Here is a 27,456-nt window from a genome sequence, read left to right as displayed (position 1 = left end):
ACACAAACAACAACAACAACAACAAAAAAAAAAAATGAAAATCAGAATCCCTGGAATAACAATACTAGTGGCTCGTCAGAGTATAGACATTCACCACAGTTTGAAAAGGATTACCCGTCAAAGGCTACTCCAAATAGATCCCTCACCACAACCACATCATTACCAATTTGTTCAAGATCAAACTCTCGCAGTGAAATGATAAACACCAGTTACACAAAGAGCGAGGAACTTCCGAAGAGTTATTTATACCTTTCACCACAGGAAAGTAGTAGTGGCTGTTAGAAACTGCAGAAGATTATATCAATACAATCAGTTATATAAACTCGTCAACTCAACAAGTGGACAGTATCTGGAATTCCACAGCCCTAATCCAGAGTTCAACGGGAGGAAAAATTTATCAAAAATACCCTACTCTTAGCCAGAAATCACACAAACCGAGGATCACGAATGTTCGGAAAATTATGCTAACACACTACCTCAAGAAGCCCAATAGAAAAAGAAAAAGTACAGCATGTTCAAAGTAGCAGATCAAGAACCCCGTATATATATTTAAAAAAACTCTTCAGAATAACCTGTATTAAAAAAAAAAAAAAACTATTCAGAGGAAAACAATAGAAGAAAGTGGACAAGATGACCAAACGGTAAACCAGAGGCCAACAACAAGTCACACGGAACAAAACAACCATTCTTCCGAATCACGAATCACACACACTTACTCTTCAGATTCGGCTGTGCAGACAAACAAAACACACTCAACAAACAGAAACCCCATTAGTCAACGACGCTACTCACCTACAATTCTTATAAGTAACATGAGAAGCGATCTAACTGACACAAAGATAGCAAATATCATACGAACTAAACTTCCTTATATAAAGCTTGTAATCTATAACCACAAGAAAACTAATGGATATAAACTTGTTTTCGAGACAGAAGAAGATAAAGATAAATTAAAAAAAAAAAAAATACAGCTGAACATTTTGGCAGGACAGCTACCTAGGACTGTACTGACCACAAACCCAGAGCATACTTCAGGCAAAATAATAAGCCAACATACATATGCGTTGTAAAAGATGTCAACATTAATTAAAAGATAGGAGATATTAAAAAAAAAATCTCACAGAACAAAAAACAGATTTCACAAACGTAACTAGATTTAAAAATGAAAAAGGAGACCTCCCGCTTATCCGAATCTTTTCTACGAACCCCAAATTAATTCACTCATTATACGGAATTAAAATTGAATACTGTAAGCATCCTGTTGAAGAATCAAAAAATCTAGGATGCCCCACTCCCTGTTCTAGATGTTTTAAATGTGAACATACTAATCAACAATGTAATTTAACTCAACTCTGCTACAGATGCAATAGCAAAAAAATCTGAACATTCCTGTCCGAACAAAGATAAAATTTTCTGTGTAACATGCAAAAATGATAACCACAAAACTGGAGCTAGTACTTGCCCTAAACGTCCCTGGCGAAACTCAAAAATCCAACAAAACAAGATATTTATAGAACCAGACAACAAACCTACAGAAACACTCAACCCATCAAATGCGAAAGAAAGAAGAAGCTCATCAGAAGAAAACATCCCCAGTCAATCTTTCACCAACGAAAACACACTAGCTTCACTCCTCACAGCTATGCAACAAGCACTGGAAGAAGCAACTACTAAAATTATGAAATGGGTGAATTGCCATTCCCCAGAAGAGAGAACTCACAGATCCAATAAAGAAAATAAATAAAAATAAAAAAAGCGACAGAAGCCATTTTTCAATCTAGAATAAATATTCTTTGTCCAAATCAAGGTCACATCACAGTTCGAAAAGAACCTCTTTCTGATGACATCGTTTGACGCCTCTCTACTCCCCAAACTGTACACAGCAAATGGAAGAACAAACAAAGAAGATACAGTCAGAATAATGCACTCAAACATCATACAACAAGACTTCTTCAACATACTACTCACCAACATCCAAGGTTTGAGAAAAAAGAAAATCGAACTCCAAGAATACATTAAACTACGTAATACTGATGATACGCGTATAATTCTAAATGAAACTAAACTGGCAAAATTTATTTTCCTGGATACCCCACCATACGCAATGACAAATACTCCAACAGGAGGAACGGCTATGATTTAAAAAAATCACATCCCTCATTCCTTTCTACCTCTCCCTCAACCTCTACATAATGTCATGACCTCCCCTATAACAATAAGTATAAACTCCATACCACTCATCACCATAGCAACTCTTTAAAACCCACCTGATGAAAAAATTGAAAATTCCTCCCCCTTCCTCACTTATTTAGAAACCCTTCCAAACCTTTTCTTAGTCGGTGATATCGACTGCCAGAGCGCACTGTTGGGAGACCCAGTTGTTAACAGAAACGGCACGAAATTATTCGAATACTTGATTGACAGCTCACTTCTCCAAATCAAAGTGGATGGGCTCACTCGCATCACACAACACCAAGAAAGAACAGGACATAAAACCGGACAAAATCCTTGTCAACGGTAATCTCTCAAGTATGAAAATCGAAACAGAAATCACGCCAGAACTACAATCAGGCCACCTTGGAATTCCTATACAACTGACGATCTTCATTACAGCAGAAACGCCTACACAAAAAACAATAAAATTTTTTACCAAGAGACAGATTGGAACCAATGTAAACAATACATTGAAGCACAAGTATCTTCCCTTGGTGTAGAAATTACTCCAACAAGCACAGAAAACTTCAACAATAGGCTCACAGAATCTTAGAAGAAGAAGCAGACAAAAACTATATACCTACAAAAACCATCAACACAAGAGGAAAAAAAAAAAAAGACTCCCCAAACATATAATTGAGAAGATTGAATACAAACGCTGGCTAAGAAGAATCTATTATAATTACCGGAACCCAGAAATTAGAGAAATTAAAAGAAATATCATCGATCACAATGAGGAAAACTTCATCATCCTCTGCACCAAGCTTAATGAGTCCAGAAATAAAAACCTTCGCCTATTTTGGAAAGAAGTTCAAAAATTCAATAATAAATCTTGCGGAAATTTGCCAACAATATTGATGGACAGAAAATTCTCTCCAACTGAACAGATTCATTTCTTTGCAAATATCATGAAAGAAAAATTCCGGTACAGCCCACCCGAAAATGCAGAACAGGAACAAATTCAAGCTGGAGCGATTCTAATTCGAAATATCATCAACCATCATACTAACCTAATCCAAGCAGACTTACAGGACAATCACCCTAGCAACGTAGAAATTTTACTTAATGATGAAGTTCAGGAAGTCACAAACGCCTTAAAGAAAAAGAATACCGCCCCAGGACCACACAAAATAATAATAAACACCTGAAACAAGCTCCCCCTATACTATACAGTAAACTTGCCTCACTTTTCACAGCAAGCTTAAAATCTGGGTACATACTTTCATCTTGGAAGAAATGTAAAACTATAATTATACCTGAACCTGAAAAGCCAAAACTCAAGAAAATTACTGACCAATTTCTCTCACTTCCACCATCTTCAAAATGATGGGAAAAATCCTGGTAAATAGATTTCACCAATATTTTGAAACCAGTAACTAGTTAACTCCTAATCAAGCAGGATTTCGCCCAAATCACTCCACCATAGATCAAATACTCAGGATATATAATGACACGGAAATAGCCCTCAACAAAAGGTTGAGAGGGGGAGCAGCATTTCTTGATATTACCGTCGCCTTCGACGCTGTGTGGCACAAAGGACTGCTAATTAAACTTACCGATCCCAATTTGCCAACTACGATAATCAGATGGATCAGTAATTTCCTTTCTAAAAGAACCACACAAATCAAAATCAACAACCAACTGTCAGACAGCACCAATGTAGAAAGAGGAGTACTACAAGGATCAACAATAGCGCTCATTTTATATATAATCTATTTCAATGACACCCCTGTTCAACACCATCTTAACACAAAACGCGGTCTTTTTGCTGACGATACTGCATATTGGACTACTGGCAAAGCAGTCTCATATATTCTAAAATACATCCAGACTCAAATTGTGTATTTTAAACAGTGGTGCGACAACTGAAAACTAGAGCTTAAACCTTCCAAAACACAAATTCTCCTCTTTTACCCACCTTCGAATCATAGGGGTATTCAGAGTGTCCTTCAAAAAATAATCAAGATTGGCATTCAACATATACATCCAAAGCCCAAGACTCAATACTTAGGTGTCACACTAGACAACAAACTGTCTCTCCAAGCACATAAAAGCAACTACGGAAGAAAGCTATTGCTGCCACTGTGGCCCTCTAACTCTTACCTAGAAATGGTCACTTTGTGGAAACAAACAGAAGATATCTGTGTCTAATGACAATTAGACCACTAATATTATACGGACATCCTATATTCTCAACTGTTAATATAGAAGATCTTGCTGGAGCTGAACATTACTGGACCGAAGAATCTACACGGCCTTCTGAAGAATCAACTCAAGAAGAATGATGAAGAAGAAAAACAATTAGCAATATCATAAGGTAGATTATTCCATGGTATTCCTTACACACGTGTCATTGTTGATGGTGGTTGGTCACAGAGATCCTATGAACACCGTTATTCTGCTATGTCTGGCTGTGCGGTAATAGTAGGTTATTAAACAAAAACCTATTATATGTAGGATTACGAAATAAATATTGCTATGTGTGCTCAAGAGCAATGTATTCTGGGACAGAAGCTGCTGATCATGCATGCGCCAGAAATTGGAGTGGAAGTTGAGGTGCAATGGAGAGTGACATAATTGTTGAGGGACTTAACAGAAGTCAGAAAATGCATGGACTTATTTAGAAAGAGTATGTGGGTGATGGAGATTCTAGTGTGGAGAGTGCTATTTATGAAGAAGTCCATGACTATGAACCAGAAGTTCAAAAATTTGAATGCGCCAACCATGCAGTAGAAAACGTCATAAAGGTATTGTTTAAATTATCATCCGAATCTGGTTTTAAGAAAGTTGTATCTAAGGCCAAAATCAACCACGTATCAAGATGCCTTCGCAAGACAATTTCAAAAATAAAAAATCCAAAGGTAATACAGAAGAATTACGAGAACAGATCAAGTTCGTATTTAATCATTGCTTTGGAAACCACCAAACGTGTACTGAGAGCTGTGACAAAGCCGGACAATGTCGTTCAGATTCCTTTCTTACTTCGGAAGATGTTGTCTCAAGAAACATGAAAAACAGGATCATTAGTTATGGTAACATATTGTTGAGGAAAGCTGATCGCGTCTTGGAAGATGCTACTACTAATGCTGCAGAGACATACATGCACCTTGTAACAAAACTTGTAGGTGGCAAACAGTTTAATCGCTCATATAAATCATCATATCACTATAGGTGTACAGCAGCAGCCTTAAATTACTCCATGGGGCCTGGTTGGCAAGATTCCGTGAAAAGGAACATCACTCACAGAAGTCCGAATACAGTAACCAAGAAATATGAAGCATTCAGAAAAAGAAAACTAGAAAATGCCAGCGTTAGGACTACTGCATGTATGAGTAGATCTCAACAGAAACAAAAGACATTAGAGTTTGGGGTTTCCAGTCTGCTAACATCTGGGGAAGATGAAAGTTACGGTAAAAGTTTACAAAAACCAGATTTGAAACTCGAACAATTGAGATCTGAATGCGAAGAACTGTTGAAGTCTTTTCAATTATCTTAGCAAGGCATTCAGAAACTGAGTACTGAAACATGTCTGCAGTCCAGTAGTGAGCTATGGCATCACGAACGACGAAAAAGCTGACAGCTATTTCATTTGGATTGGTGGCCAAAAGGGTAGAGAGAGCGCACAAATTGTCACAATCTTGTGCATAACTTGCTTTACAGAAAGACTTCTCAAACGGACAGTATGATCTATAGAATCATACATGAGCCGTTAGCGATAGAGGAGTATAGTAAAATGAATCCATCCTTCAACGTCACGCGGTGTGCACTTGTAGTTCACAATCGCTGTCTTTGGTTAGCTGCCAGTCCTGATGGGCTTATAAACGAAGATGAATTGGAAGTGAAATGTCCAAGTTCAGCTTGTGATTATACTCCAACAGAAGCGGATACAAAATTGAAGAATTTTTTCTTACACATAGACTCTCTCACCAAGGAGCTGAAACTGAAAACTAACCATAATTATAACTTTCAAATTCAAGGACAGTTACAAGTGACAGGTAGACAGTGGTGTGACTTTGCCGTTTGGACAAAAAAAAGGAACTATCCCTTGAATGTATTCGGAGAATTTTTTTGAATAAAGTGTTTCCAAAATTACAAACATTTTATGTGTTGTATTTTACCGAAGTTAGTGGATCCTCGAGTAAGAACAAGTCAGAAGAAACAATTTCGTGATTGGAGGGACAATCTCAACTCTTAGAAGGAAACGTTGTATGAGTCCGAAATACCATGTAGCTTTGGGAAACTCATGTATTCAGCTGTGCATTTTTATAAAATACAAATTACAGTATACCCGTCTGCCTCAAATAAGATTTAAAAAGATTAAATATAAACAATATAAAACTTTACAATTTTTAAAAAGTTATATCTAAAATATCCATCACGAAACAGTTTATATTTTTCAAAAAAAAAAAAAAAAAAAGAAAAAGAAAGAAAGAAAGAAAGAAAGAAAAGAAAAGAAAGAAAAGAAAAGAAAAGAAAAGCTTTTAAAAAATATTTCATTGGATATTTGAATACCACATATGGAAACGTAAGAAGTACTATAAAGTGATAAGACTTTTGAACAATATTTTCCTTTGGGAAACAAGAGAGTTTCCTTAAAAGTGAAAAAACTACAATAAGTAGCTTCCAAACCATGGTAATTCAATAATAAAACTGGAAGTAGTATATCTATAACCTTTGTTTCCAATACAGTGATCGTGTGTTCCCGTTTGGCAGAATCCTGTTTCGCAGATAGGGATTCTAACTAGTTTTTCACGCTCAGCGTTGCCATGTTTCGAAGAACAGAAAATACGCAATGAGTGTATATTCCCGTTTCGCAGAGAGATGTAGGTTTTTGGAAAATCTGTACTACACCTGAAGTATTTCGATATTATTATACACTGAGAAACGCCAATACTTGTAGTACATGTTGAGAAATTGATCCCTTGTTTAGAAATTGATTCCATAGAAATAAACATCATGAGGGAAAATTTTTTTGCTCATTGATGACGGACAAGGACAAGCTCTATTACAAGCCGCACCTCTTTCTTAGATTTATATTCGATTTGTTTTCCTTTCACCAAAGATTTCTAATATTGAGGTGCTACCAAAACTCTTCATGCGGTTCTGCGTAAAAGGAGGAAATTGAGATGAATTACTCGTCGACATTTATTTGCTAGGACACTCCTGCAGAACGGGAATGGGTAAACTTGGCAACACTGTACAATGATGAAAAAATTCTGCCAAACAGGAAGTAACCAGAGTGATAAGATCAAAGACAGAACCTGTTCCTCCGATGCTGCATCCGTATCAAATTGCAATTACTTACCCGCTATCTCGCACTTCCGGTTTCAGTACAAGAATATGCGTGAAAGTAGAATAAACTATTAGGACGTGGAATCGGTTCTCAAACAGTGCATTTAGCTAAATTACCATTTCTGTTCTCTGACGATGAAATGTGGAACCGTAAATGGCAATTTCTAAAACTTCTGGTTGAATAGAGTTTAACGGAGAAAATGGAATCTATTCTTGCGACAATGAGTACAGTCCAAAAAAACTGCTTCTCGCCATCTCTTTCCGTTTTTGCTCTATGGTAACCAATATTGAAGCCGGAGAAGGTTAATTTTTTACCATTTACAATTTGAGCAGAGGATTAATGGAGAAAATGATACCTACTGCTGGGATACTGAACCAAAGACAAAAACAAACTGCTTGCCATTGGCCGTCGTAACAAGTTTTGCTCTTTGGTCGATAATGAAAACGGAAGAAATTGGTAATATTTTACTATTTCCAGTTTTAGTAGGGAGATACGAATGAAATTTTATCTTCTCTTGAGACGAAGAATCGATTTCACAAAGCACAAAAATTACAAACATCTAAAATATGTCAACAAAACAAATATCAAGGTGATACCTCCCAACATGGAGTTATCATGTTAGAAATTTCGAACGCCCTGTATAATAGTGGAGAATAATATATGACATAGGATATATAAGGATGTTATGTGGTCATTTAATTTTGCTCGTAATATTAGAAGGTAGGATTAAGTTAGGAAGTGTTTAAAATAGGTTTAGGATTTTATTTCGTATTTAATATCTATGTTTTGTTCATTTCTATCTTAATTTCCTATATTTCTTAAAGATTTTGCTTCTTTCTTTTATTTTTTCATCTGTAGAACGCCTTTCCTATCTCCAAACATTCTGAAAACTCTCCCAGAAATTTCTTTAAAATTTTATTCTAAAAATATCCTTCATAGAATTCTTTAGATTTTTAGCCATCTTGATAGAAAATCGTCAAAATTCATTCAGTTTTAGTGCATCATCTTCAATTTTGGCTTGTGTGACGTCAGTAGCACAGATTTACAGAATTATCTATAATTGGTCGCTTTCCTTTGAAGTCTCTGATATTAGCTCATCATCAATCTTCGTACTATTACGTCACATTGTTGTTGTACTTTAATGGCGTCAGTCTCAAGAGAGCAGTACCCAGTTACTGCCCGTCAGATATTGTAAGAATAAAGTGGTAAAGAAAGCTGCTCCATAACAAATTTTTACACTAAAAGATGTAAAAGAGTTCAGTTGCAAAATTTGCGATTTTGTGTTATCTATTTGGACGGAACGGAGCAAGCAGCGAGAAGAATTAGTGAAGCAGCCCAATGTTGATTATCGTCTGCATGTGACATGTCGACGGAAGCTGATTACTACATGTGTAGAGCTCTGAATTTTTGAAGAACCGATATGGTTAATGGATATTAACCGGTTCAACTCTAACTACATTTGATTAGAAGTGTGTGTGTGATATTTATTTCTACTGGAAAATGAAATATTCAACAAGAAAGCTCCATTTTCATCAATAGGAACTGGTACTCATAAGGACAACTATTGGATTGTTTGCTCATATAAACTCACCCAACTGTAAGTAATGTCTTGATTTATTTCTGAAGTGGCTCAATCGAAATAACTTGGTAATCTGGATTTGGAAATTTTTTTTAACCTCGAAATTACACCAAGTCATATAGTTCCAATATGATGTTTTCAGTGAATCATAATAGTAAAACCATGCATTCTTACTCCCTTTTCCCGTAGGATCTATACAATTACTAAGACAATATGTGACGGCTTAAGCTTATCTAGAAAAGGGGGAAAAAAATAAAAGGTAGAACAAACTACTGACATATACATGTGAGCATAAGATTTTCGTTTAGAGTGACCATCTAAATCTTCGAAATTCAAAGAAAGCCTAAATCTTGTGTAACGTTGTATGCAGTATTCTTTATTATTGTGATTTTTTTTTTTTTTTTATTTGGCTATGCATCGTTTGGATACCTATTCTAACAAAGCTAGACAAATGGGATAGGAATGACGTTCTCTGGCATCGAACATATATACGATATATATATATATATATATATATATATATATATATATATATATATTTTTTTTTTTTTTTTTTTTTTTTTTTTTTTTTACCTATAACGTATCCATAGAGTATTGGAAAATGAACCGAAGCTGTACTTTGATTAAAAGAAGCACGATGAGTCGTTTTCACAAGTTTTCGATAGGGGCAACTGGTTTTTGACACCGTGCGAGTATTCATTTTAAAGGTGCAGAGGCACGAAGTAACAAATTCGATTCCCATTAAAGAATTGGCCTGGACTGCCAACCAAAAAGTTTTTACGACATATAAACAAATTTGTTGGTGTGAGTGTGTAGTGTGAATGTGTTCTAGGTTAGTGTAGGTTAAGGTTTTAGAAATTTCATGTGTATTTTCTTATAATAGTATGTATAGGTTAAGTTAAACAAGATATAAATAAATATATAAAAGAAAGTGCCTAATAATAGTAGCTGCCGTGAACAGCCATAAACGTATGATTTATGTTTTAAATGGAAGATAAGAATGCAAGAATAAGAGGCATATTCATCGATATAATTGAAAACAAGTGAATATTAATAAAATATTGAATGTCGGGAATATGTAATAAATTTAAATGAATGTTATGAGAGTGTGTGCGTGTAATATTTCAAAATGTCTGGTCACAAATTGTGACATGCAAGGTAATGTAGCTATCTAAAGCATAATGCAATGTACCGTTGTGCCCATAAAGTGAATGTAAACAGTTTTTTTTTGTATAACGAAGAGCTTCGGTGAAACAAGTAAAAGCTTCTGGTTGACAATTATGTTTTATTTCATATCGAAAGGATACAGTAGAGTAGAATATATATATTTTTTTTATTCCTGGATAGTACAATATGATTTTGGTCAAGGTCAAAATAATGCGTCTTCCTATCAATCTGATAAACGAATCACCGAAGGGAAATGATATGAAGGAAACGTTATGGGGAACCCATTAGTGAATATCACGAGTTATATATATATTTTTTTATTTTATTTTATTTTACTTTTCCAAAATTTTCGAGATTCTTTATTTATATATATATATATTTTTTGTGTTAGTCTATTCTTCTTCTGTTGCGCGAGAGTTTCACTTAGATATTACACTTGTAGGGCAGGTCTTCTGAGTTCCGGTTCTTTCTCCCATGACTATGGAGCGATTGAGTATATCTCTGGTTGCGAGCTATTCTTCTGTGCAGGCCACATAGATCGATAGCTGGTTAAACTGGCGATGTACTCCAGTGCACCTTGGTCTGGAGAAAGCGAACATCCGAGAAAACAGTAGACATGAAAATATACATACAAATATATACAATTATATATATATATATATATATATATATATTAAATCTTACAAAATTGGATGATATTCGGCGATGGAACTTGTAATGTTTCGATTATATCATTCTCAAGGAAGGATGGTCACAAAAAAAAAAAAAAAAAAAAAAAAAAACGAGTTGAAGAAAGTGGTAAATCTTTCTAGATGAGCGGGAATAGTTGCATATTGTCTGAGTAATTGGTAGATCCGGGGAATTTTATGAAAGTTTGAAAAAGGGAAGAGAAAATATGTCGTGTAGAAAGTCAAGTGAGACCAATCGGTCTGTGGACAAGTATAGTTGTGACGAACTAATAGAAGGAGTAAGCGTGTTTTGTGACGATTGGCAGTGGATTCATTCCCAATGCCAGGGATTATCGGAAACGGAAGTCACCGAACTGCAACAAAGTACGGAACCGTAGTATTGTAAATATTGCACTGTAAAACGCGCGGCAGAGGTAGACTTGCCGGCGTCCAATGGAGAAAATGACACGGAGAGGGATTCACTTGTACTTCTTCCGCAGGTGACCGAGGCAGGAAATGATACTGTAGTGCAGTAATTGGTAGAGTCACAGTCCACGTTTAACCCAGCTGAACTTTTACAGCAATTTGTACAAACATTAAGTCAAAAATTTGATCAAAAGTTTGCCAATGTCAATACACAATTAGAACAGGTGAATGCTAATACGAATGCTCATGTCAGTACTCAGTTAGAACAAGTTAATGTTAACATGAATAATCAGTTAGAGCAGGTTAATGCTAATGTGAATACTAGATTTGAAAATGTAAACTTTGCGTTAGGGCAGATAAATGACAGATTTTCTAAAGTGACTGATAGTATTCAGGATCTCAATAATCGGTTTGAACAGTTCAAGCTAGAGACAAATACCATAATCACGGAGAAGTTTGATCGTGCGAGTAAAGACGTGGAGGAGGTACGTCAAGACGTCCAGGACCTTCAGTCCACTTTCACAAGTTACCGCGAAACAATGGATGAGCGCGTAACGGGTGTGGAAAAGGAGTTGCGTCTGTCGGAAGACACCGTGAATCGTAGATGTGACTCTCTAGCTAAGGAAATTTCACGTCTCGAATCACAACAAAAAGACGACTATCGGCGACTTGAGGTCAAAGTACAGACTCTCACGAACCGCGTCATGAATAGAGTACCTAAGGGTAGTAGGAAACGTTTGTATACTGGATCCGTTGATTCAGACGGCTCGGATTCTGATGCTTTAGTGGAGGTTCCAGTATCTTCGGTTAGGGAAACTGGAGCCATCACTACAGTGACAGTGTCGGGGTGCCTGTCAACGGCCAGGGATATAATCTGTGAAAATGTCACCCAACCTTCCAGTCACATGCATATGCCAAATGAAGTGATGAGACGGATGGATGAAAGAATTGATGGAAAGAGAAACGAAGGAGTAATTAGCCACGTTCCTTTGACAAGTTCGACCTGTCTGCCACATCAGTGTTGCCAACTCACGCATGTTCCACTAATGTCAGTTCAAGCTATTCCGAGTGGGGTGCGTACGAGCGTTGGAGTTCTGGAGGAGGGGCACAATCGTACGGGGACTACCATCTCCGAGAAACCTTCATTAGGTCAAAATTTAAATAATATTGTAAGTTTTGGACAAAATTCACCGACGGAAAGGGTCCCGTATTAGAGTGTGACACTCCTCAGAACACCAATGGATGTGCGGACACAGCAAACTGCAATAAACATATCAGTATCCGATTGTCAGAAATTCGGAATTTACCCATGTTTAGGGGGAATTCGGACAAGCTAGTTCATTTCTCGAAAACTTGGAACAGACTTTCCAATTACTAGAGGCTTCTGACCGAGAAAAAATGTTATTATTGCCACGTCGTTTGGCAGAGGGGGCTAGAGCTTGGTATAAAACGATCGAAGAACAGATACGAACCTACGATGATTTTGTTCGATTATTCAGGGACAGTTTTCTCTCCTTATGGATGGAGCGCCTACAGAAGAAATTCGTGCAAAACATGCGATATGACCGGTCGAAATACCCTCGTTTCAGAGACTTCGCCTGGAAAGTGATAGCGGAGTACTATGCGGTGGTGCATCACCCGGATGAAGGGGAACTGATCGAAATTCTGCTTGACTGTTTGCCTCCGAATGAGTCTAAGCTATTAAGAGCTGTGGAGCCCAAGTCCGCACAACAGTTAATTTTAAAATTAACCGAATTAGAGGGTTATCCGGAACATACTGGAGCCGTGACGGAGAAGAAATGGAGGAAACCTTTTGTACGACAAGTAAAAGTCCAAAAGAAGTCTGGAAAAGGAGGGAAACAAACCAAGGAGTCGTTCTCACAAACGGAAGAGACTAAGGAGAAAACTCCGATGAGTAATTCGCGAGATTCCTCCAGGACGGAAGAGTGGAAATCACGATATCCTTGCCGGAATCGATGGAGGAAGAGGAATGGAAATTCCTACAACCGAAATATGAGAGGTCGTGGCCAGGGAAGACCGCGGTATGACCCATACCGAGGGGGCCCAGGAGTAGCCTATGGCTATGGAAATAGTGGAGAATATGGGAATTACCCAAGTGGATCCCAGGTTTTCCCAAATGGAAATGGAACTTCTGGTGGGATGCGTGCGAGTCCGCCATACGCATCGGGTGTACCACCATCTGGAGGGGGCAGTGTACCCCATACAACGCCTTCCCCAGGGGTGAGCATGGCGGCTGTGGCGGGATCGTGCCAATCTTACCCGACGTTCGCACCAACGTCAGTCGGAAATCAAACGAATGAAAACTGGACGGGAAATGCACATCGCAGTTCTCAGTAGGGGAGATTGCGAACTGCGAGATGGATTCCCTGACTCTCCAAGAAGAAGAAGAAGAAGGTAACGTCACTTCGTGTAAAGTTTCGACCTATCAAAATTCATGTTTGGCGGATAATCTCGTTTTGGATAGTAAACCGTTAGTCAATTCAAAGTTAAACGTTTCGGAAGATATAGAAACTTTGGAACATCCCACAATTGCTCCTGTGTTTTCGATTTGCTTCGTGATCGATGAACGGGAATGCGAGAGTGATGGTGACCGAGGGGTCATTCTCACATACCCGTCACCGACATTGCAATGTTCGATTGGTGGTTTATCTATCATCTGTATCCTGGAGCGGATATATCACTTCTGTCTATGGATGCGTGGAAAAAGATTCAATCAGTGTATCCATCTGCTAAGTTACGTCCGAACACTAACTTAACGTTAAAAGGATTTGCTGGAGATGAAGTTCATCATGTTAAAGGTTTTCAAGTTTTGAATTTAGCCATTCAAGGTCATATTTTCGAAGTGCCACTATACGTAGTAGCCAAATTAAAACCAGATTGTATTTTAGGTTATCCTTTCTTCATTAGATAAAAATTCTCCTGGATTGTAAATTGCGGAAAGCTTCTTTGGAAACAGATTCATCGGAAGTGGTAACGTTGAATTTAGAGCAACCTAATCATTGTCTTGTCGCAATTGTTGATACTTCAAAAGAACATCTAGAAGAAACTCTCATCACACCTTCGGTTACAGTGGATGATATTCAGGCATACATTTCAAAGCGTACAGATCTTCAACCCGAACATCAGCAGCAGTTGGCTAGATTACTCATAAAGTACCGACGCCCATACAGTAAATGTAAACAGGTTTTTTTTTTTTTTTTTTTTTTTTTTTCATAACGAAGAGCTTCGGTGCAACAAGTAAAAGCTTCTGGTTGACAATTATGTTTTATTTCATATCGAAAGGATACAGTAGAGTAGAATATATATATATATATATATTTTATTCCTGGATAGTACAATATGATTTTGGTCAAGATCAAAATAATGCGTCTTCCTATCAATCTGATAAACGAATCACCGAAGGGAAATGATATGAAGGAAACGTTTTGGGGAACCCATCAGTGAATAACACGAGTTACATATATATATATATATATTTATTTATTTTACTTTTCCAAAATTTTCCAAAATCATCTTCCGTTGCGCGAGAGTTTCACTTAGATATTACACTTGTAGGGCAGGTCTTCTGAGTTCCGGTTCTTTCTCCCATGACTATGCAGCGATTGAGTATATCTCTGGTTGTGAGCTATTCTTCTGTGCAGGCCACATAGATCGATAGCTGGTTAAACTGACGATGTACTCCAGCGCACCTTGGTCTCGAGAAAGCGAACATCCGAGAAAACAGTAGACACGAAAATATAAATACAAATATATACAATTTTATATATATATATATATATATATATATATATATATATATATATATATATATATGGAAAGTAAAGAACGTTTTGCGCTAGCGCGTGCGCGTGTTCCCCCACCCCCGCTGCCGCTGGGTTATTGACCTGGGCATGCTTTAGCCTCAGTCTGGCACCAGCTGCGATCCGCTACGGTCCGTTATTGCTTCGCTGTGCGACTGTAAAATGTGCGATACAATTACTGATCCCGCCAAGTGTGAGGTTCGTGGTGTGATAAGATTTTTGAATGCAAGAAAAGTGCGTCCGATAGAAATTTATAGACAAATCACTGAGGTGTATGGAAATGTAATGAATGAAGCATCAGTTCGTAAGTGGTGCATTATGTTTAATGACGGACGGACGAATGTGCACGATGAGGAACGCTCAGGCCGGCCTTCTGTTGTGACTGATGAACTCAAAGGAAGAATTGAGCGGAAAATTCAAGAGGATAGGCGATTCACTATTGATGGGCTGCACGAATTCTTACGGCAGTGATGATGAACTTAAGGAAGCTGTTAATGATTGGTTCAACAGTTTGGCGGCAACTGTGTATGCCGAAGGCATAGAAAAACTTGTACCACGGTATGACAAGTGTTTAAATTTACACGGCGACTATGTCGAAAAGTAACTTAAGTATCACATAGTATGTAACACAAATTTCGCCACGGCATCATTTGGTAAATTTATGGTAGAGATATCGCGGTTTTTGTTTTCAACAATGAAGTGCCTACAAAAAGAACTTCACCATTTCGCATCAATAATGCACTAGATATTGTAGTAGGATAAGCGCGTATATACAATAACTTTTGATAAATTGTCAACGAAAATATTATGGTTCAATTTTCAACGATAGAAGCTTCTAACAATGGTAATAATTAAGTAATCGCAATTTCGTATGAACCGTGCACTAGATATTATAGCAGTCTATGGACGTGTATAGTATGGTATCATTTGATATCGTAGCCCGCCTTTTCAACAATGGGAGCCTCACAACAATGGAAAAAATTACGAAATGACACTTTTTTCGTATGTCATGCAATAAATATTGTACTAACACACGAGTCTGCGTGAATTGACACAAACTGATGAATTTAAAACGGAGATATCGTGAATCTTATTTAACAATGAAATGAAAACAGCAATGGAAATAATGCGGAGATCAAAATTTTTTATGGGTAATGCACTAGATATTGTACTAGTACATACATCTGCTTGATCTGACATCCATTGGTGAATAACTGACTGAGATATCGTGGCCATCGTTTTCAACAATGGAATGCTCACAACAATGGAAATAATGAGGAAATAAAAATTTCGTATGAATAATGCACTAGATATTGTACTAGTACATACGTTTGGGTGATTTGACTTCCATTGGTGAATTACTGACAGATATCGTGGCCATCGTTTTCAACAATGGAATGCTCACAACAATGGAAATGATGAGGAAATCAAAATTTCGTATGGGTAATGCACTAGACATTGTACTAATACATACGTTTGTGTAATTTGTCATGCATTGGTGAATTACTGACTGAGATATCGTGGCCATCGTTTTCAACAATGGAATGCTCACAACAATGGAAATGATGAGGAAATCAAAATTTCGTATTAATAATGCACTAGATATTGTACTAGTACATACGACTGCGTGACTTGACATCCATTGGTGAATTACTGACTGATAGCGTGGCCAGCGTTTTCAACAATGGAAATAAATGAAACAATCAAAATTTTGCACAGGTAATTCACTAGATATTGTACTAATACATACATCTGCGTGATTTGACATCCATTGGTGAATTACTGACTGGAATAGCGTAGCCAGCGTTTTCAACAATGGAATGCTCACAACAATGGAAATAAATGAAACAATCAAAATTTTGCACAGGTAATGCACTACATATTGTACTAGTACATACGTCTGCGTGATTTGACATTCATTGGTGAATTACTGACAGATATCGTGTCCCGTGTTTTCAACAATGAATGGCTGTAACAATGGAAATAATGACTTAAACTTTTGCATGGGTAATGAACTAAATAATGTTGAGGTACGATAATGTTCTAAGTTTGGTTTGATTTGCTGTAAATAAAGTAGTTACTGTGGCCCAAACTACTTACAAGTAGGGAAGAACCATAGGTATTAATGATCTTGATCTTAACACCATAGGTATAATTTTAGAAAAGAAAAATATATGAAGGGTAAGGGAAAAAACAAAGAATGTCCATGTATGTGCTTTTTCGGGTGCTTTGTCCTATCTGTTAGTGACTCTTGGTACTATTTGACTGTATATGCCATGCATACGTAGATGTAAAAATGTCCACGTAAAAAGGGGCAAAAGATGTAACTAACCCTATTTTTCTTACGCGGTTTTCAATATTAAATCGCAGTCTTCTCGAAAATGCAGTTTTGTGACATTCCTTCTTTTTTCCCCTTACCCTTCATATATAAAGTCAATTGTGCAGAGGATTGTGTGACTTGCTCCTATACTAGTCCCTTCTACCTTCGGTTGTTATTTGCCACTCCTCCACCCATTTTATCCTTCATTTCAGCAAACTAATTGTAGTATTACTGTTCGCCCATTCGGCTGAGACCTCTAGTTGGCAGTGTGCCAAGGACAGTCTATCTTAATGAAAGGAGAGAAGTATAAAAAAAGAAGAGAAAGGAAGATGTTGGTTGTTCGCGTCGACGGTAAAGGTATTGTTTGAACAGTGTTACCAACCCGACAGTAAATCTATACCTGATGAGATAGAGTTATAGATCTTAATAAATAATAATGAAATCAAAGTGAGCCTACATCACTGAAAACACGATAATCGGTGATTATTGTCCGTAGGGCATGACTGGGGATCTACGGTGCGAGATAAACAAAAAAAAAAAAAATCCAAATTTTGGAGGAGGGGATAAGCATAATATTTTGCCTAAGATTTTACTATCACTGGCAGGGGCAGCTTAAGGATTTTAATTTTGGGTAGGCCCGCTCCCTCGCTTATGGATACATATACAAATTTGATTGATAATGACAGTAGGGAATTACTTTTACAGAAGTGGTTGATGCTATTTGTTAAATAATTATCTACCATTAATATAAATAGTGGAAAATATATTTACTCTTTATTGTATCTTTTAGAATTTATATATCTTTCAAAATTTGTGGGTAGGCCTGTCTACCCGCTAAAGCCGCCACTGATCACTGGTTGAAGGTATTGGCTCCATCATCATAACATATACAAAAAACGACGCACGTACATATACACACAAGCACGCGCGCTCACGCTAGCATAAATACGAAATAGATAAGAAAAAGAACTAGAAAAATACAGTAAACTGCACAGGCACAAACGTATGTCTACTGTAGAGAAAGACAATAACTTATGCCCTCTCGCAAGTTGTTGGCGCAATCAACCCAATATTAAAGCCCCTAAAAACACAATGCTAGGCTGCATTTAAAATGCGCGCGCTCTGTGCACTGCGTGACATCATCGCCTGACCAGAAAGTACTGCTGACCTGGAACCAATTTATGTGGGCTGGCAACTATGTTTAAACTTCCAACCTTCTTTCTCACGTTCCCAGAGGAGAAAACGAACACTTGTTGTCCGTACATACACATACCCATTTTTTGTAATGGACTCTTCTATCTCTGTCATGCGCAGAAGTGTCGAGGGACCTAATATCCGAGGGTAAACAGTATTCCTACATGGTACAAAGTGATACGGTACTAACAAAGTACCGACAAAGTGATACGGTACTAACCAGAAAAAAAACTGTGTAAAATATGCTGTTAAAATATTGCTAAAACGTTTTCTATATATATATTTTTTTCTTCATTTACAGCTTGCTTTATGCTCCGTTCTGAAAGAGATGTAAGACAAGAACTGAAGGGGTCTCCACATATTGGACTGACAGCAGACGAAACTACTGACATAACCATTTCAAACAAGTTAGCTGTGTTTGCTACAACAGTGTCTCCAATGGATGGTAAAATTTTCTTATGTTCTGCTAATCTATGCGGTACAGTGTTCATAATGGTGAAGCCCAGACTTTATTTGAAAAACTGAAAGAGGTGTTTCAGGAGTACGACATAGATAATTTACAGTACATTATCGTAAACGCAGTCGACAGTGCACACCTGAACATGAAAAACAGATTATGAGCAACACATCTTCTACTATAACTTGTTGAAGGGAAAGGATTTCGCGAATTAGTAGCCTTTGTTGTACCATCTCGGCGGACACTGGAGACGTTTGCAGCTCTTTCATTCTTAAGCAAATAAGTACAACAGAAGCTACAAGAAGCAGAAGCAGTCGCTGTAACAACAGATTTATGGACGTCTCAAGCAACAGATTCCCACATTACACGTAATGTTATGTATAAGTACTTCTCTATAGATTTTGTTCTTAAGACAACTGAATTAGAAAAGCGACATACAGCAAAAAATGTTACTTATGTTATTAAACTCTGCATGGAGGAATGGTGCATACAGGATAAAGTAACTGTACAAGTATTAGTACATAACAATTATATCTAAACTCTTTGCGAAACACCCCTTAGGAGCCGCAGGGTTTACCAGCCGGTTTGAAGCACTCATGCCTTTGAGGTAATGTGTGAACAACAAATCCACAACTCTCGTCATTAAGAGGACTGAATATCGCCGCCATTTTTAAAATGTTGCACATTGATTTATATGGGAAACTATTCTACTTTTTGAACCGAAACGAGACGGAATTTCAAGATTGTAATTGTGATTGTAATTGTCTTACGTGTGTTAGCTCTCTCTTTTCTTGGTTATTAAACAATACGTAATGTGAGATGTTACAAAGTTTGTTTTTTACTTTATCCTTTATTTCGAAACTTCACACAGCACATTTCACACATAACATATCCTAAATCTATTCACAACTTTAAAACTGTTGCAGGTTTTGGAACAATAACCTTATCGTTGAGTTTCTCTTTAATATGTCACTCGACCATGTTGCTTTTTAAAATAAGTTAATTCCAAGGTAGTGGCCACCAAGATGACGGATGACAACCTTAAACACATCATAATGTTTCCCCCTCCCACCAGCATTGATCGCAATTGACTTCGGATCGACTGCATTGACAGTTTCTCAAATATTTAGCCCGGTCCAGATTTTGTATTTCACTTAACAAAATATTATCTTTCAATTACTTCGGACATTTGGACATTTTCCAATATGGCGAACGAAGAAGTTGTGGGATTTTAGTGTCATTTAAGTAATTTTTACCAACATCTATGTCAAATTTTAACTTCTTAATAATTACTTTCTAAGTTCAATAAAATTGTAAATCAGTTTGACGGTAAATTTCGGAATTTTAGAATTTAGAGCTAAATATTTCTAAAAGTATGCGTTTTATGAAAAATTGTTTCTTTATAAAAAATATTGTATTATCTATTTTCTATAAAACGACAGCAAGTTTATCCCTTTATGTTCAACCGAAGTGAAAATACTGCTATTTTTATCTGGGTATTGTTCATTTGACACTTCCGGTGGCCATTTTCCAATATGACGGCGAAGGTCACGCGGGATTTCAGAGGACCTTTTAGTATGATGTTTAGAACATCATTCCCAACATCTGTACCAAGTTTCAGCTTGTAACTAATTTGTTCCTTACTTTTTGGTAATTTGACTGCACTATTAGTTAAATTAATTATGTTGTAGCTTCAGTACCTACTTATACTGAATATGTTAAAATCGTTGAGGGACGATATTTCTTCTGAATAGGAAATTAACACTTTTTTGAATTGTGTATATGTTGCATTCGTGGAAATATGTTTGTTTTACATCTAGAATTAAGTTTCCTGTCGTAATTATGTGGAAATCTTACAGTTAGTATTGTTTAAAAATATCTGTAACTTTCTAAAGACTAAAATATTTTAGTAGGAATGTTGAACTTACCTAAAAAAAAAAAAAAAAAAAAAAAAAAAAAAAACTACCCCCTTCCCTTACCGAATTATCGTATCATACATGCTCAAAATTGAATATTTTTTAAAATTTTGGTGGGGGTGGTCGAAAAATGTTGAAAGTTTCACAGATTGTAGATATCTTTCCTTTTTCCTGTTTCCTTTTTCAATGAGCAGTCTACAGAGGTGGACTGTACATTGCCTGTTCATCACCTGACATGTATACGTGTACATGTCATGTTGAACACACAAATGTGGGATTTTCAAAACGTGCGCTGAACTACGTATGTTTTTCATTTCTTCAGGTGTAATCACTTCTCGCCATGCACTGTACATTGCATGTATTGACATGTAAAAGCATGCTCGCAGCAAATGGGTACAGTGGTTAGAGTATGACATTTACAGGAGCGGTTTATGGCATGTTCTCAAAGAGGAAAAGGTCTTTTGAATCTCTTATGAAGAGAAGTAAACATGCACTGTATATTGCCTACATTTAAAACATGAAAAGAGATCTTCCCGGCAAATGGGTACAAAGGATGAAGGAAAACATTTAAACGTGTTATAAAATCGTTTCCATTCAGACCGTTCTATGGAGAGGAATTGTAAACATGTACTGCACATTGTCTGTATTTATAACTTAGAAAGGCAGATTACAGTGGATGGGAGCAGACTACTTGAATGCAAGAAACTTCTGTAATATTCTTGATATGAATGAGATTTCAAGATGGCCTGCAAACTTCATTGTAGCCTAAAGGTTTTCGTAAGATTTTATTCTATACTGCGACTTTTTTTTTTTTTTTTTTTTTTAATACCCTCCCAAAAAGGATTTTCTGAAAGACAACTCTGCTTGTATTTTCAGCTGATGTGGCAGAAAATGTAAAGACAAGTTTAGTAATATGACTGTTCCACCAGTAATCGAACCGGGAATTGCAGAACGGTACAATAAACACTTTATAGTATCGCCATTGCATGTGATTCAAGCAATACTCATTTCCAAAAAAGTTAACATAGAAGCGAAAATTATTAATAGAAAACCGAACAGTTTTTTTGAAAGGTTTCAAACACTTGTTTCGGTTTTCTACAAGCCGATTTTTTTTTTTTTTCCATAACTAATATATATCTCACGAAAACTTTTTTCAGTTCATTGAGGGCAACATTTCTGTGGGAAGTGCTGTTTTGTGTATTGGAGATTTTAATATTCCAGAAATAACAGGAGTGGCATTTTCTTTTGAGCATTCAACTGGTACTTCTAAAAGTTTGTATAATTGCATGAGCTTGTTTGATCTAAGTACATATAACAATGTTGGAAACGAAAATAATCGTACATTAGATTTAGTAATATCTAACATAGAAGGAGTGGAAGTTGAAAGAGCGGAAATGTCATTGGTATCTGAAGATCGCCATCATCCAGCACTGGTAATCTTATGGTCATATAAACGACCACCAAAAATGAAATCCCAAAATAACTTCCAGGGTTACAACTTTAGAAGAGCTAACTTCTTAAAAATGTATAATGATTTATCAAATGTGAATTGGGACTGTCTTAAGCTTTCAAATGATGTTGATGTTGTAGTAGATAAATTTATACGAAATACTCCATAACGTTTTAGGTGCAAGTGTTCCTCCTAAGAAACTCACTAACCAAAATTATCCGTGCTGGTTTACGGCTAGTATCATTAAAAAAACTTAAAGCAAAATCATACCATCACGAAAAATGGAAAAGTGGAAAGGGGAATATTTCATTTCACAGAGAGGAATTTCGCAAAATGCGCAGGGAAATAAAACTAGAAATACCGCAAGCTCTTAAAACGTTCATATTAGAAACGGAAAATAAAATAGGCACGGGCCCTTGTTATTTCTGGAACTACATTAAAAGTAAAACTAAACATATCTCAACTGGGTTTCTTGCCTTTAATGGTCAGGAATTAAAAAACAACAATGATATTGCTAATGCGTTTGCTAATTATTTTCGGTCAGTATACTCAGATGTCGGTGCTAAATATAATATACAAAATTACACTCCTGACAAACCTGTATGTGATACATTAGATCTGTTAGTACTCAATGAAATAAAAATGGAAGAAGTAGAAGAAGCGATAAGAAAATTGAAGCCAAAAACGTCTTGTGATTCAGATGGCATACCACCTTATATACTAAAAGGTTGTATGGACATTCTTAAATATCCCATACATATTATAGCGAATATCTCAGTAAATACAAGAATTTTTCCAGAAAAGTGGAAAGAAACCATAATCTGTCTGATACCGAAGGCCAACGGAACTAGAGATATAGATAAATTTAGACCCATATTAGTATTGTCACCATTTTCAAAGGTATTTGAACAGATTATTTATCAACGTGTTCTAAATCATGTGAAACCCGTGCTATCGATCTATCAACACGGCTTTGTACAAGATAGATCAACATCCACGAACCTGGCCATTATTACTAACTACATCTCAACCGAGACTGATAAAGGTAATCAGGTGGATGTAATCTATACTGACTTTTCTAAAGCCTTCGACCTAGTGGATCATGACATTTTACTAGCCAAACTAAACTCTTTCCACTTTTCTCAAGAGTACAAACAGTTAATATCTTCCTACTTAAGTAACCGTAGGCAATCAGTTGTTTATAAAGGGTGCATCTCTGAAAAGTTCAATGCTTTGTCAGGAGTTCCCCAGGGCTCAAATCTCAGACCGCTTTTGCTTCTCTTAGCAGTGAATAATTTGCCGTCTAGAATTAAACATGCTAGCTATCTTCTATTTGCAGACGACCTCAAAATATATATTAAGGTAGATTAAATTGATGATTGCGAGAAAGTACAAGACTTAACTAACATTATGGAATGGTGTAATAAAAATAAATTTAAAATGAATGTAAATAAATGTAACTTCCTACGTTTTACACGTAAAGACTATACTTATTCGATTGATGGAACAAAATTAAGCTCTCCCAAGTATATCAAAGATCTTGGAGTTTTCTTTGATCAAAATTTAACATTTAAGCATCATATGGAAACAGTAACGAGCGAGGCTCATAGAAACCTTGGTTTTATCATGAGCTAGGTAAAGAGTTTCGTAATGATTTAACTTTAATGAAATTGTACTTCACTTACGTTCGGTAAAAATTAGAATATGCTACTGTTGTGTGGACACCAAATATGCAAAAAATACTGTGATATGATTGAGGGATACAGAAAAAAATTCCTAAGACTTCTAACGTACACTCATGTCCAAAATTATTGTCGCACGTCTATAAATATGTTGTTGTAGAAATATAATTTGATAACGAATTCGCCCTGTATTTTTTATAATGTTAGTACGTGTATAGTCGACAAAGACATGTATGTGCCAAATTTCATGTCAAAAGAGCAGTAAATAAGAACAATAAAACGAAAATAAAATTTTCTTGTCTATTTTGCAACATTTTGTTTTACTTATTCTAATTTTCGTATTTATAATTCTTTTCCTATGAAATTTACCACAAACACACATTTCCCGATTATACACATAGTATCAGTATTAAAAGTACCCTGCAAAATCATTATCAAATTATATTCTTACAAGAAGACAGTTAAAGATATGCGACAATCATTTTGGACATGAATGTACATGAAAACTGGGCTTTACCCGAAATATGAATCTTACAGAGAGTTACTGGAAAATTATCAACTACCCACTTTATACGAAAGAAGAAGATATAATGATCTAATATTTTTATATAAATTAATACATGATAAGATTGACTCTATTGAGCTGCGTTCGTTGCTTTGTTTCCAAATCCCATCAACCAGAACGAGGATAGGAAACACATCTACGTTTTATCAAAGAAAGGCAAGAACAAATATCCTTTGGAAATCTCCTATATGGAGGATAAGCACTTTCCACAATGAGGTCGAAAAAGACTTCAATATTGATATATTTAGCATGTCGGAAAGTGTGTACAAAAGAACAATTAAACAGGCATGTTTTGGAAACTGCATATAAAGAGCACATATGCTAAAGACAATATGAATGTGTATTTTTAAATTGTCTATTTCGTAATGTGTATTTCATTAAATTATTTGTATATCTCACTGTTTTGTACTAATATGTATTTCGTTGTCAAAGACAACACAATAATTGGGCCTAGAGCCTGTTGTGTTGTGCTTGAACTAAAATAAATAAATAAATAAATAAATAAATAAATAAATAGAAGATAAGCCCTCATCTTTCAAAGCGGTACATATACATCAATGAAATTTGGCATGGCGGAGTAAAAAAGAAAAAAATAATTACCTTGAACTCTTAGACTTTCAAAACAGAAATAGCACAGTCTCTGAGCAAAGCACAATCGATGCACAGTTAAACTATTGATGTGTAAGTTTCCCTAACTAACTAAACCGTTGGCTTGATAAGATTATCTTGTGATCTTGATAATGTGTCTGATAAAGCCAAAGGTTTAATTGGTTGACGAACTGTTACACATCGATATTTTAATAAAAACATTGTGCTTTGCTCAGAGACTGTGTATTATTTCTGCTTTGAATTACTAAACCAAAGCGAACATGAACCATATAGTCTAAGACTTTGGTTTCATGTATGACATAAAATAAGTGTATATTTTGCAATAACTTACAAGCACCTACAAATGATTTAAATAATCAGAAACTTTCTTCTCAGTAAGAAACATAATTTCCTTCAAGATTGTATTAATGCATGCACGTACTGATTAATGCGGTAACATTTCGTATTCGAGATAATAATTATAGTTTGCCGAATATCCAACATTCAGAATTGCAAATTGATAGTTTACTTCCAACTTTCGTGTTTGGAATATTACATTACTTGCTTGTTTTCATTATATACTTCTTTGCTAGTCTCAAGGCAGACAACATGTTCATCGAGAAACATTTAATAAGTTCGTATACTTCACAAAAATTACTCTTATTAATTAAGACAACAGCTCTGAATCTACGGAATCTGAACCACTAGATATGAACAAAAGGTCTGATTCATGTATAGAAAAGGTTTAAAATTATATAAAATCAAAATACACAATAAATGAAATCAAACAAAATATAAAATCAATAAAAACAAAAAATGTAATAATGGATAGTTACAAAATATAGATATAATCTAGTAATTTACATATGATACAAAATTAATAAATTGCATTCTAAACTACTACTTTTAATCTACTGACAGTTTATTACCACTCTTGCAGTCAACGCAAATAAGCATTACAGCCCGTCACCCACTGCTGAACTCTAATGCTTTCAAATATATATATATATATATATATTTGTAAAGAATATGCACAAAATAAAATAAGTTGTATACTTGCAAAGTGGACTCAAGAAGACAGAAAAATTAACATTTCAATCTAACCATAGATTAAAATACCTATGAAGTACCATGTACTTACGTAATTGTTTTAATTTTCATCATCTTCACACGTTCTCTCATCTGTCTCCTCTTCATCGTCGTCTTTATTATCATCATCTTTTTCTTCATTAATGTCTTCTTCCACATTCGCTTCTTCCTCATATTCATCATCTTCAGGATCACTCCTCTTCTCCCCATCAACTTCTTCCGCCTTATCTCTTTCACTTTTATCACTACTCTTCTCACTATCGCTATCACTATCCTTAGCCTCAATTTCTTCCTGAGATCGCGACGCTTCATTATTTTCGAAGGCAAATCTTAAACGACTAGAACTTCTACGTTCTGAACTATCTCCTTTGGATGTACTGTATGTGAGGTCATGAATTTTTAAATCACTTGTTAGTCCTTTCTTCTTTAAAGACTCTTCACATTTTTTCTTTACTTTCTGTTTTAGACCAAACTGAAAGAAAAGCGAAAGTCAGCATATTTTGTTTAGATAATTTAGGGTGACAGTGGTAAGATTTTCCTTACACACAAAAATTAATAATGAAACCTCTTGAATTAACAATGAAAACAGGTTCCTAGTGATCAAATTAACTCCAAAGGTACTCAGCTCACTATTCTCTACACTCTTAATTAAATGTAGTCATTGTAACTCTGTGTATATCACAAATAAAATAACACTTTGACATCCATACAATTACAGGTACCTATTATAATGAAGATGACTGTCATTTAGCGTATATCGAATGTAACTTCTAAGGGAAAATACATGAAATATACATCCTAGTAACTTAATACAGCAAATGTTCTTGTCTTTGAACATGTCAGCATATATTGTACTGCTAAGGTTCGCAAACTATAATTAACTTTTAGCCTATAGTACAGCTTGAATTCGTCGCGGAATTGCAGCGCATATGATACGTCAATTGTTTCTAGAGAAATGGTAGACAGTTCTTTACACACTGCCCCGTGTGTCAGAGATGGTGGAGGAGGAAACTTGAACGGGTTCCTG

At 35.9% G+C, this 27,456-nt stretch overlaps 1 protein-coding gene across 8 annotated transcripts in view; it reads right to left on the bottom strand.

Moving 5' to 3' along the window:
- The window catches only part of LOC145664380 (uncharacterized), a 161,255-nt gene that overhangs the window by 61,593 nt on the left and 72,206 nt on the right, over nt 1–27,456 (bottom strand). For 6 of the 8 annotated variants that reach the window (XM_081731032.1, XM_081731035.1, XM_081731033.1 and 3 more), the window contains exon 7: nt 26,482–26,901. In XM_081731032.1, coding sequence (XP_081587158.1) covers nt 26,491–26,901 — 411 coding nt within the window. In that variant the 3' untranslated portion in view covers nt 26,482–26,490. Of the gene's footprint in view, nt 1–10,435; nt 10,836–14,665; nt 15,064–26,481; nt 26,902–27,456 lie in introns of those variants that run through there. The other 2 variants (XM_081731036.1, XM_081731034.1) reach the window with 2 other exon arrangements.

This window comes from Thermobia domestica, chromosome 11 (genome assembly GCF_964235325.1).
Source record: "Thermobia domestica chromosome 11, izTheDome1.hap1.1, whole genome shotgun sequence".
NCBI classification, from domain to species: domain Eukaryota; kingdom Metazoa; phylum Arthropoda; class Insecta; order Zygentoma; family Lepismatidae; genus Thermobia; species Thermobia domestica.
Note: the sequence above shows the minus strand (reverse complement) of the source record. Positions and strands in the feature narration are given on the sequence as shown.